Source organism: Pavona decussata, unplaced genomic scaffold, assembly GCF_977016875.1.
Source record: "Pavona decussata unplaced genomic scaffold, jaPavDecu1.1 SCAFFOLD_329, whole genome shotgun sequence".
In the NCBI taxonomy this organism is placed as follows: Eukaryota; Metazoa; Cnidaria; class Anthozoa; order Scleractinia; family Agariciidae; genus Pavona; species Pavona decussata.
This window is the reverse complement of record NW_028145717.1, coordinates 237,896-250,719: the sequence shown is the minus strand read 5'-3', so window position 1 is coordinate 250,719 and position 12,824 is coordinate 237,896. Positions and strand designations below refer to the sequence as shown.

Sequence of the window (12,824 nt, the reverse complement as noted above, 5' to 3'; positions counted from 1 at the left end):
TGTTTGCCAGCAGAAAAGAAAACCCTAGAAGCAAGATTGGCGTGACAAGCAAACTAGATTTGAAAATTAGTACTCGTGCTCATAATCAAAGCTTCCGCTCTGATCAAGAATGACCTTTTCTACCCGATTAACAGGATTTAAGGTGCACTGTCAAGGAGATTTTGCTGTATGTTGGCCAAAACTGACAGAGAACCCCTTCTATAACCTAAAACAACCTTTAAAGCACCGGGAGGCAAAAATGAAATGATTTTTCCAGGGAAGAACAAGCTATAATAGGTTTTTAGCAATTTTTCCAAAACTCACAAGATTAACTTGACTTAACTCCATTTTAGCCATCTGCAGACAAAAAAAGTGTTCTACTTTCTATGCCCTAAAACCCTAAAACATTCTTTAATATTTGCATCTATACAAATCTGTTTTTTCACTATTCAAAGTGTCACCTAAAATAGGTAACACTGCCCCTTTAAGATTTAGTGAAGGTAATTTATTGAACAATTACCCAATGAAATTGCGCGAAGTGCCGTCGAATACTTTGCAGGCACGGCCTTAGTCAGAGTTGGCAGAAATCAGATGATATTCCGCAAGAGATTGAGTAGGATAATTGTTTTACTATACAACATGCATACTGATAACAAAGCACAGTTTTACTGCAGAAAGGAGAGAGATGACATTTGTTTGTTACATTCTGAACTCTACTCTCAACACTACCTTCCATTCAAAGAACAGGTCCCTAGGGCCTGTTCAAGTGTACAGTGCACTATTTTCTAAAAAAAAAAAAAAAAGCCTTGCATAAATCAGGCTGAGACGGATAATATGACTTACCTAAGATCACAAAACTAGTCAATCGATACATATCTATAACATTAACACCTGTCACAAAGTAGTTACCTAATACGTAATTTCCACCAAAAGATCGTTTATTCTGTTAGAAACGTATTAATTATCTACACACAAGACGTTTTATTTCATATTTGTAAATTATACGCATTGCTCATGGGTTGTAAGGACTTACAACGAAACACATGTTTACCTACTATCTATGGTTTACATTAGAATAATTTTACTTTCTCTTCAATTTATAAAATCTTAAGAAAAAACCTAATTACTTAATTGAAAGTTCTGATGCAAATACAACGGGTGTTTACAGTTTACAGATCTTTTACAGATCCTGCGTATACTTGCAGCATTTTCGTTAGCGGTCTCTTACTTATTGTTTACTTTTATTTAAATAGTGTTCTTTCGAATTATTTAAAAGTTCCCCAAGTGTAAATTCAACGACCAGTTTGGACATAGACACATACAATATATAAATAAGTACAAGGCAGAAAAAACAGATTGTCAAAATCTTGTTGTCAAGAAACAGGCTGTCATAATCTCGTTGCCATGGCAACTTCTAGTCAGAACAATCAATTATTAAATCAAATTGCCGCTAGATAAATTTTAGGAAGAGTCACAAAGTTTGTTGGGTTTGTTTTTATATTAAAAGGTTATTAATATTCAAAGTCAGCGCGGGGAAAAAAGTTTGTGTCTCTTCCTGATATTCATTTCGAAACAATTTCGTGTGGCGGATGATATTCTTTAGATGTGATATTACCACCGTTTTCAAATATTGTTTCATCATTTTGGTGGTTTTCTAGCGTAGGATATCCAATATGGTGGATCCGACGAGGAGGATATCGTTTGGATATAATGACCTAATTTCAATATCATATGGCTTCATCGCCCCCTTTTTTGGACCTCAAAAGCAACATTTATCGATCTATTTTTCACCCTATACATTTCGGCTTTCGTTACGTTAAGGGACTCCGCGCGATATTTCCAGAAAACACTGTCTAAATGCACGTGCAAAACTGCGTGGATATTAATTTAATACGCGACATCATTAATGAGAAATTCATGTAAAATGCACGCGTAAAATTCAACAAAAATTCGACTAGAATCACATATTTAAATATTGTAAAAGAAACGTCAGAAGGATAACGTGCCCTGTACATGGTTTCGTCCAGATATAATCTGGACATTTCAATGTTACAACATCCACGCATATGTTTGAAATCTGCTTTCTTAACTCCCCAAAAACCTAAACGTAAAAAAATTCGTCATCTTGCGTGATTAATATCCACGCCATTTTGCGCGTGCATTTAGACAGTGTTTTCTCTATATAGCGTGAATAATTTATTAAAAGAAACAGGAGCCTACATTTCTATTTCATAGCTTCAATACTCTGGGAATTAAACTGGGGGTGAGCAGAATCCCCCTTCTTAGCCTCAGAAAGCCAAAAGCCCGTTGTAGATCGGTTTAACAAGGAGTTGACAGAGGAAAAATCGAAAGTAATAGTTTTCTTCAAATGATTTTCCTTTGCTCGATCATTTTGCAGCGCTGTGCCCTACACATTGCAGTTTGGCAAAGTTATTTCGACTAGTTCTTGGTGGTTTCTGCTTCTTACTGGTATAAAAACGAGCCAAGAAATGTCTAAGGTAGATTTATCATCTTTTGCGTCGGCCGTACTCGTGACGACCCTCAAAAGTCCCTAAGCGGAAGAAACAATTCGTTTTCGTAGATTTAAGTAGATACGCCAAGTCGAAACCACCAGTGGGCTGACAAAGTGTCAGACTAATTAAAAAATCTTTAAGCAAGAGATAGTAATACAGTTTAGCAATGCAGTAAGACATATCAAACTTTGCAAGTAGAAGGGCACTTAACTTGGACATCGCCATGCCTCCAGATCTGAAAATCAGACCATTTCAGGACATCTCCACTCCCCATATTGCAAGTCTTGGACATGCGCAATATCTCATCATGAGTCAACACTTCGCTCCACACATTCATCCCCGTGATAATCCCCACGAAGCTTTGCGACAAGCTGAATCCGCTGGGATCACCAGGGGGGCTGTCTTGCTCTTGACCAATCACCAGGTATCCTCTACCAGGAATAGTGTGTCCTACTTCTTTCCCAGTACCATTGTTGATGATTGTGCCGTCCACGGTCACATTCCAGGATCCAGCTTGATTCTCCCATCGTGCACAGACGTGGTGTCTTAATCCGTCGTAATATTTACCCAAATCTATGTCGCTTAAATAAACAAAGAATTGTATCCAGTTGTGTTTTTAATCAAGCCTTGTTGGGGTATTTCTTCCTATTCAGTCTTGGAGTTGGGAGCGCGAACGGCGGGTTCACAACCTCCTCGCGCTGTATTTGATCGTTTATAACTTTGTCAATATTAAAGCAAAGATTGCCAAAACTTTGAATTTTGATACAAATCAACTGGCGACAGCTTCATATGAAATTTGATTGACCGTGTGACTTGATGTCTCCATGACAACAAGATTATGTCAAGCATGCTTTCTTAAATTGGATTGATTGTACATTGTGAGAAAGTTACTTTTAAAACCTTTTTTAAAAAGTGTATCGTGATTATTTTACATCATGTTGCCATTTTTATAGGTTTGATTGTTTTGGGGTTTTGGAGAAAACAGAAATTTAAGATGGCGTTTTTAAAGAATCAATGACGTGTTCTGCACGTTGTGTGACGCCATGGAACCATGTTTGGAACTTATATGCGCTCCCAGGTTTCATTGTCATAGCTTTAATACACTTACAATTACAAAGAGAATAGCATTTTGTGTCCCCTCTCCCTTCCACCCAGGATGAATAAGGTTAAATGTCAGTAAACATTTCCACAAATTTGTCCTTAGTCTTCGCATATGACCCTTTTATTAGAGTACCATAGACCAAAAGACGAAAATTGTTGGTAAAATGCTCATTATAAACGCTTTAGGAAGGGGTCGTTGTAACAGTACGCAAATTATGCAGTTATAATAAGTCAAACGTTAGAAACCTTTTGTACAGTATAACGAGACATCAACTTGTTGAAAGAGCTTTCGCCTCAATGGTTCTACTTTAGCATTTCACCCTTAATACACTTTTCAAACCCTCCCCTTGGCTAATCACACCAAAGGATTTTTTTCAACATGATCAAAAGTTAGAAGGACAATTTATTCAAGGTTTCTATGTGAACGTGAAAGGGTGTCTTGATATTTGAAGTTTAAACAAAGGACAAATGGAGCTTTAATTTCTATGCTTACCTATCAGCATTGTTAATTGTAAAGTCAGTCTTAAAAATCGTTATCTCATTCGTGGCTCCCGATGTAGCGTAGCTAAACGGTGCTCCCTTATCAGAGTCATTCGTTTCCATCCAAAAGCAAATTGTAAACTTCTGAATGTCCATGGACCACGTCTGATTAATGTAACTGGTAAGGCCTTTACGTGGAAAGTACAAGTCGTAATTCGAGCGGTCACCTTAAGAAAAAAAAAAAAGCAGTTGAACAAAAGGTTGAAAAATACATATTAAACGTATTATAGCATAGCTAGAAAATCCACGTGATCGAATTCAGTACACTTCAGCATGCGCCATAATCTTGTTAAGCACGCTGATGGTGTAATCAAACCCGACCTGTTTCTTGGTTAATTTGATAAGATTTTTTTTCCCAATAAACAGCTTAGCGCGACAGAATAGAACATCTTCAGCCTGAAAACTGGCCAAAGAATTAAAGAAGCTAAGACCTTTGTTGTTGTTGTTTTTTTTTTAACTTTCTTCCCGGCTATCGTCAAACTGTTGGTCACGCATTTGCGTACGTTTTCACTGGCAATGATACAAAGCAATTATTGGTTCATGCATAGAGCCGCACGAATATCAAGTTGTGATGCGCTAGGAAAGTGTAAGTTTTAGAACGCAGAATTTCTCGAAGCGCGCTCTTCGTCTTCTCTCATGCTCCGTCGAACTTACCGCTTGCATATATGCAATATATGCACCCTAAAGCATGCACTACTTGATAAATTATCATACAAAATATAATTTGTGTCTAGATGATAGTGAGCAATAGTGTTAGCGCGAGTATTCTTCGAGGTTGTGTTGTGAGCTGTACCAGGTACGGCGATTAATCGTACGTAAAACTATATGCTAATCAGACAATTTCAACGAGAGTAGACGTGTGTTGTAGTTTTTTAGTAGCGCCATCGGCAGAGAGAGAATAAATGAGTCAGTTTTATTTTTATAGCTAATTCTTCTAGCACTTTAATGAGAGAGAGTCTCGTAACTATCAAAACGTCTTGATTGGCTGATTGGCTAATGAAGCGACTTGATTGGCTGTTTGGCTAATGAGACAACTTGAATGGCTGTTTGGCTAATGAAACAACTTCATTGGCTAATGTAATATATAAACGAAGATGACTCCAAAAGTGTCGCTGTCGAGCGCGGCCAAAACATCACGTGGTAAGCGTATGTGACGTCACTTTACTTGATAAGAAAACAAAAATGGTGGCGGAGTAAAGCCACTTCGCAAAGCATGCAGTCGTTCTTTTTGAGGTGGAGCGCCTAATAAATATCGATTTCTTATAATAATAAGGAGGCAAAATCCCAAAGCTTCTTCAGAACCAGCCGTTTGGGACAAAAGCGTCAAAGTAATTGTAGTTAACGCGATTCAAGGTCTGCTAGTGTCATAAGTACGTAAATTATGATCATCCGGGTGAGTGTAGTCCTGAGAAGGACTGTTTGTGGTGACTTTGACTGACGTTTCGACAAACTGAGCGGAAGTCATCTTCAGAGTCAAGTGAATTGTGGAATGTCAGTAGGTGGTATATACGTCTCTGGTTGTTAACCTGATTGGTCAAGGAAGTCCAGATGTTATTGGTCGTTTGTCAGTAAGCCGTGATGTTATTGGCTGTGAAGACTGTAAAAAGTGATTGGTGCGTTTCGATCCGTCTTTTGTTAGGCAAAAAGTCCGTGGGTCTATTGTTAGTAAAATGTCTATTGTTTGTCTGTTTCGTTGTTGTTGTCAATAAGTCGTTTGTATGGTGCAGGTAGTTGTAGGCAACGGTTGAGTGGCGTTTGTTCTAAGTTAGTAAACCAGCTTTCCAGAGTGAGTCGTTGATAGTTATTTGTACAGTAGGTAATGCACTTGGCAGAGTCCCAGTCGATTCTGTGGTTCGTTTGTAAATGGTGCTCAGCAATGTGATTGTTGATATCACCATTAACGTCCATTAACGTTGATATCATCCATTAACGTCAGTCAAAGTCACCACAAACAGTCCTTCTCAGGACTACACTCACCCGGATGATCATAATTTACGTACTTATGACATGACTCCTGGGTTCAAACCATTTACAAGTCTGGTAGTGTGCTACTCGAAGTTTTGCGGGTTTTTTTTTTTTCCAGCTTGCTTTTGCTGTAGTTTCAAACAGCACTCGCGGTTTTTAGGGATCCGTCTCAGTGTGAGATACAACTCAAGTGGAAGGCCAGCAGATAAAATATCATTTGAAAAACAGGACAGGTAATTCCGTGGTCTTTGTTGAATTCGGCGTGATGTGCTGCAACGCGCGACAAGCGCGTGGTCATTGTAAATAAGACACGATGTTACAAATTTTCACTGGTTTTCAAAAATTTTAGAGAAGTTTTATTCTTAAAATCATCAAACTCCTAAAAAGCGAGAAAAGTTTTTTGTGTCATATACATTTTAAAGTGATTGATTAAAATGTATAAAACGATGGATGGCAAAGATTGTAAAAAAACGTAACGAGAACGACAGGAGGATAAAAAGCCAAATAAGAGCAATATTGAGTTAAAGGCGATTTTATTGTGGTTAAAAATTGACTAAGGAAACAACAAAAAAATGAATGATAAGCACAAAAGTTGGAAATACAATTTGACATGGATACATTACCATCCATTCCAATGCAGCTGTTTACCTGAAAGAGAAATGGTTTTAAAAAACAAATTTATGCCGCTTTCCAGCAATAGTAAAAAAAAAAAAATAATAATAATAATAATAATAATAATAATAATAATTATAAAAATAATAATTCTTTATTAAAATATTCCACACAAATTGCTATTTACAAGTTAAAAGTATATAAAAAAGAGCTATTTAAAAAAAGCTATTCACAATTCATTTCAATTAAAAAGAAAGATAATATTTTCAAGCAATAGTGTTTTTGTAAAGAAAACGAAAAAATAAAACAAATGTCATGAAGTTTTTTTTTTTTTTTAATTAAATTCGGCATTTTAAAATCAGTTCCACTCGATAAAAAGAAAAGAAAAAAAAAATAAGCATCTCTTAAATGGCCCCTTCTGCAGTTTCAATGTCAATGTCCGCGTTCTTGATGTCACGTTGAATTTTTCTTAATGTCCTAGAACCTCTAAGACAGACGAGTGCGGATCTTAACAGTGCGAATGAAATTCGGCATCTGATCCATGACATGGTTTTGGCATATTGCTCCCCTTTCTTGATAGCAATCAGCTCCGCTAATCGACTATGGTATCTCAAACATTCATTGCCCATTCCGCCGGTTGTAGTGAAGACCAAAGGTGTAAATGTTCCATGCTCAATGTCGAGAACTCTCCTTGAGTACAGGCGCTTTTTCTCATTCTCATTCGTACGATAGATCTGTTGCGGCTCCAGGTCATCAATAATAATAATAATAATAATAATAATAATAATAATAATAATAATAATAATAATAGTAATAATAATAATAATAATAATAATAATAATAATAATAATAATAATAATAATAACAATAATGACTGACTGACTGACTGACTGACTGACTGACTGACTGAATGAATGAATGAATGAATGAATGAATGAATGAATGAATGAATGAATGAATGAATGAATAAATGAATGAATGAATGAATGAATGAATGAATGAATGAATGAATGAATGAATGAATGAATGAATGAATGAATGAATGAATGAATGAATGAATGAATGAATGAATAAATGAATGAATGATAACTAAATGACCACCTGGATGACCGATCCATTGACCTGTCTGGACAGAACTACCACCACCGTATGATTTTATTTCGTATGAATGTCTAAATTACTGGTTGCCCTCTCTTTAGATTCATTACCAATTCTCATTTCCTTCTAATTGATTATGATTGTCACTGTGTTATTGAAATAAATAATGCACTGAATTGTTTATTTTTTAAATTGCTTTTTGACTGACCAATTTAATTTAATGATTAACGGGGGGACTAACTTAACTGCCATAGTGTTGCTATGGACTTCCTAATCGTCATATCTTAGAAACCCTAACTTCACCAAAAAAGTGTTTTGTTCAATTTTTTCTCTATTTAAAAGGTTTTCAAAGTTAAAGAGTTACAACTAGATTTGGCAAATCATGTGATCAGAACAGAAAAAAAGCCCTAAACTCAAATGGCGCACACCTGGGAAAATATTGTCAAACACTTTTATCATGAGCCTGTGGCTCGGGGGACTGAGAGACCACCCCCTTTGTATTTGACATTAAATAAATTATCTTATCTTATCTTATCTAAAGATCGCTAAGGTGCGAAACGTGACGTATGGAATGTAGTTTTTGAAAGACATAACGAACAATCCTGCTTTTAATGACGACTTTCAACTATCTTATGACAGCTTTCATGTTTTAAAATCATTTTTCTTGTTCATCTTTTAGTTTTAATACTATGTGAACAATGTCTCTCAAGAAGACTCACTTAAAATTGTTTTTTAAAAGTTAAATTTAAAGTCTTTGCAGTTCTATGAATTTACTAGAAAAGTTTGTGCTCAAAATTATCAACAATCGCTAAGACCGAATTTGATAATTGTAGTTATTGAGTTCGATTCCTTAAATTGGAAACACCATTTTTTTTTCGCAAAATTTTCTCCTGTTCGTAGTCTTTTGAAATTCACTCGTACTTTCTAACAGTACGCATGAGATTTTAACGTTTCAAAGTTGTTGAGTACAGAAACCTTGTTTGCGAACTGACCTTTATTGACTGACTGTTTTGCAGTCTGGTTGACATCATTTTGTTGAGAGAGTAGTTGGCAGGTAAGTTGAGTTGTTACTAATCGAATGAATTGAGTTTAACGTTTAAAAAATCAAATATTAATTTCGTACCTTAGCGTCATCATAGTAAATGACATCGTGCTCAGCATGATAACACTCTGGGCAAATTAGTCTGTTTGCGTTAATCAATTGACACTCGTGGGCTTCGCTGCTGATTGATTTATAGTTGAACGATAAACACTTTGTGTGGCGCAGACATCTGGTACCACAGTCCAATGCAGATGTAACGTGATAGATGCCGATCACGTGATTGTCTAGCATATGGCCTGTAAAAAAAAAAAACGGTTTCAGTATAAAATACTCATTTTATGTACCGCATTTCTAACTATCTTAAGGTACTCTTCGATGGAATGGATGGATTTATGACTGAACGAACGAATGAACGGACGGATTGAAGGACGGACGAACGAACGAACGAACGAACGAACGAACGAACAAAAGGACGGAGGGACGGACAGATACACGCCGGACGGACAGAAGGATGGATGGATGGATGGATGGATGGATGGATGGATGAATGGAAGAACGAACGAACGAATGAAGCATATCCCCTTATAACGAACTTGTGAAGGGTGACATAATCAGGTATTAAATAAATAATGGGGATCCTCTATACAGTAGACAACAGCTTTGAATACTTAATGAATATGCATACCTCTAAGAGCGCAGACATGATGAAAGCTCAAATAATCTCCATGCAGTCAAATGAAACCGTGGGTTATTTAGTCATTTTTCGACATCGCCATGATCAAAAATAGCAAAGTGATCTGAACAGTTCTTACGTTGTCTTTGGTATTTTAAAAAGCTCAACGAATTTGAGATAAAAGTATCCGCCCGTTGTGCTGAAAAAATTGTCCTAGTAATTCAGTTCAATGGATACCGTTTGAACACTTTTATGCCGAAACGTGGGCCTAAACCTTATCTACGTAGACCGGTTTTTTTTTTGTCTTCTTGGACCGTGGGGAGGTGGGTGGATTGTGCCCTCCCCCCTCCATAACTGTGCAAGTATAAAAGCTATGACAGTGAGACTTAAAGGATAGATAGCACGTTTGGGGTTCGCAACGCGAAGTGATGTCGTCATACCACTGGGTAATAGAGTGTTTTCACATAACGTCACGGCGGCCATGTTGGTGTCCCAAAACAAAGAAATGGCGGTCATGTTGGTGTCCCAAACTAAACCTCTGGGAGTTGAACTCTATTTTTATGTAAATACTTTCTTTTGTTTCAGTAAACCAATATGGCCGATAGTCACGTGAATGAAAACACTCTATAAGGTCGTGATTGCCAAATGGCGGCCATCTTGGATCCGCCATCTTGGATTTCTGGATTTTCCAAAACCTTAAGGAAAGCGCCGAAATTGAACGAAAAGTAATCAATGACCAATACAGGAACCCTATTATGACATAAAAAACTAACAATTACGGGGAAAGATTTTGAATAAAATGCCTGTCAAAATTGGCTGTCATGGTAACATCAAATCTTATGAATACTAACCGTACACATCAAATTTTTTCCCAGATAAATTTCTGAAAATGTCCTAAATTTTGAGAGCGTTTGCTCAAATATTTAAAACGTTATTCAGGTTCAAAGTCGCCGCGGGTACAATAAGCCCCCCCGCTTACCCCCTCGTCATCGGATAGGCTTAATTATTTTTATTTTCTATTGCACCCAATAAAAATTTGCTAGTTGCCATGACGATAGCCTCTTCACTACGAAGAAAAAAAAGGGAAATACACAAAAAATATACCGGTATCCTAACTTGAAGAAAATTGCGAGACACGAGAATATGATTTCCTTTGTAACAGATACAATTTGGTGTTAATGTTTTAGTCAAAGCGTTTGCAAGTCTCTCGAAAGCGTTCAAAAGAGATTGTGAATTGCCATATGATCACGTCGCGAAGGATAGAATTTCACAACATAAACGCCTGATGTCCTACCCTTGCCTGACAGTAAGTTGACGGTTGAGCTACAATTTTTTTTTCACAGGTCTATTATCCAAATTGACATACCCTTAGGATTTAAATTGTTGGTATCCATTATCAATATAGTGCTTCCTCATAACCAAGACAGCTGTATTGACATTTTTATGTATACGGTACAATCTTAATATATCCAACTTTATTTTTCCATGCAAAAAATCCCCGCATGCAATTTTCTCTGCTTGGCTGTATTGCACTAATTTAAACCCCAAAACTCAAAAAAAAAATTGTTAACCGGGGCAACCTTGCAATTCAGCGCGTTCGAGTTAGCGCACAGTGACTCCATCAGCGGCAGATTACGAGAGAAAATGGAAATTGCTATATGCATCAGATTGCAGGAAGTTGGAAGTTATTCTTACTTCTAATACCTTGACACCGCTTATTCTCATCCCGTTTCAGTCCGGTTGAATATAATTCGAGTTACGCTCAAAAGAAACGAAATTTATTCAAAATTTTGGCCATTCGTCGGTCACGTTTGTTCTTGTAGGGCTTCAATGCTTTTTGAATTGACTAAAGTCAATACGATGTATGAATTGAGGCTAAGTGTTGTGGTTTTATTTTGGCGCTTTTTTTCTTTTAATGTTAAGCTCTAAAATTACAATTCGCACCGTATATTATTTATTTCAGGACATCCTGGATCATTACAGTAAATATATATATTGTTTTTAGTTTTTACTACTGAACTAGATGCACAATTATACAAACTGGGCGGCTAAAATACACAAAAATATTCCAATTCTAAAATTAAAGCCAACACGGATAGTCGTGCTGCTTTTAGTTTCAATAATTTTTTTCAATAAAAAAGGATGAATGAAGATGACAAAAGCAGTCAGCGATATGCTATAATCGTCGAGCGACAAGTTCTCTTCTCAAGCGAAAAACATGCGTCTCAAATAGGCTTGTCAAATCCAAATAAAAATTGAAGTCACATTTAACTCTGCTTTCACAGTGATACTTTGAAGACGATGTTCATTTTAAACCATCTATACTGAGCTCAATGGAAGGGCTCTCGTTGATGTTTGGGAGACTCAATGAATATATACCGATGGAAATAGCCAGTAGTCACCAACGCAGACGTTTTCTGTGACTTATAATTACTCAACACCTTCAAAGAGTAGTTTAAAATATTTTAAAATTACCATAACTCTTGAATTACCTTCAAATGCTTGAAAATAAGCAGATCGTTGCGATGAACTCCGGTCTATTATCGAATCCACAGCGAAGAAAAAGACAGCCATGATAGAAAATATAGACCATACACACAACGGGTATGAACGCTGTCGACTCATTCTGTGATGGCTGAAAACACAATTGCTTGTGTTAGAACAACTTAAACTCTTCTCTACAAAATGAAACGGGCATTTAAGTGTCGTTTTTGCAAAGGAAAGCTAAGTTGCCTCTATTTATGATGCAAATGCTTTTTTAATATATGCCACCATCTATTAATGTGTATCTTTCATTTCTTGGTTGGCAAACGTAAAGACACTGTCAAGGTGTTAAGCATAAATTAGTTTGTACAGAGCAAGTCTTTAATTAAAATAAACGTGCTAGCATTGTGTTAATCTGATCAATAGCCGACGTACAAAGGTAAGAACGCTTAGCATGTCGATCCTAAATCGAGGGAAAAAAGTATCAAAGCTAATGTAATGAGACATTTTTAATAAAAAATATCTTATGGGGTGAACATTTTTCGGGAACTAATTCATAATATTTTAGTCTATTTCAACAAATTGGGACAGTAAACACACAAGTGTCCTCAAAAAATTGTTCACGCAAAATTTTCGCCAAACTTCTAATACACCGACCGTTTGGCGGTATCACTATTTAAAACAAAACTGCGTTTGTGTGTATAATAGCTCAAAAACAAAAGAAAGAAAAGAAAAGAAATAAAGAAAGAAAATAAAAGAAGGACTCGTGTCTTTTAACATCCCATTTGCTATACTCTTTTCATAGGATGTAATGTTT

At 36.4% G+C, this 12,824-nt stretch overlaps 1 protein-coding gene across 1 annotated transcript; it reads right to left on the bottom strand.

Moving 5' to 3' along the window:
- Positions 1–636: 636 nt before the first annotated feature.
- Positions 637–12,213, bottom strand: LOC146453551 (C-reactive protein 1.4-like). Its single transcript, XM_085096490.1, has 6 exons — positions 12,016–12,213; positions 8,932–9,146; positions 6,576–6,746; positions 6,429–6,477; positions 4,087–4,300; positions 637–3,073 (listed from the first exon to the last, which is right to left on the bottom strand). Exons 1-6 carry the CDS (start codon positions 12,146–12,148, stop codon positions 2,674–2,676), a joined length of 1,182 nt encoding a protein of 393 aa, XP_084952616.1. The 5' UTR covers positions 12,149–12,213; the 3' UTR covers positions 637–2,673.
- Between the last annotated feature and the right edge of the window lie 611 nt (positions 12,214–12,824).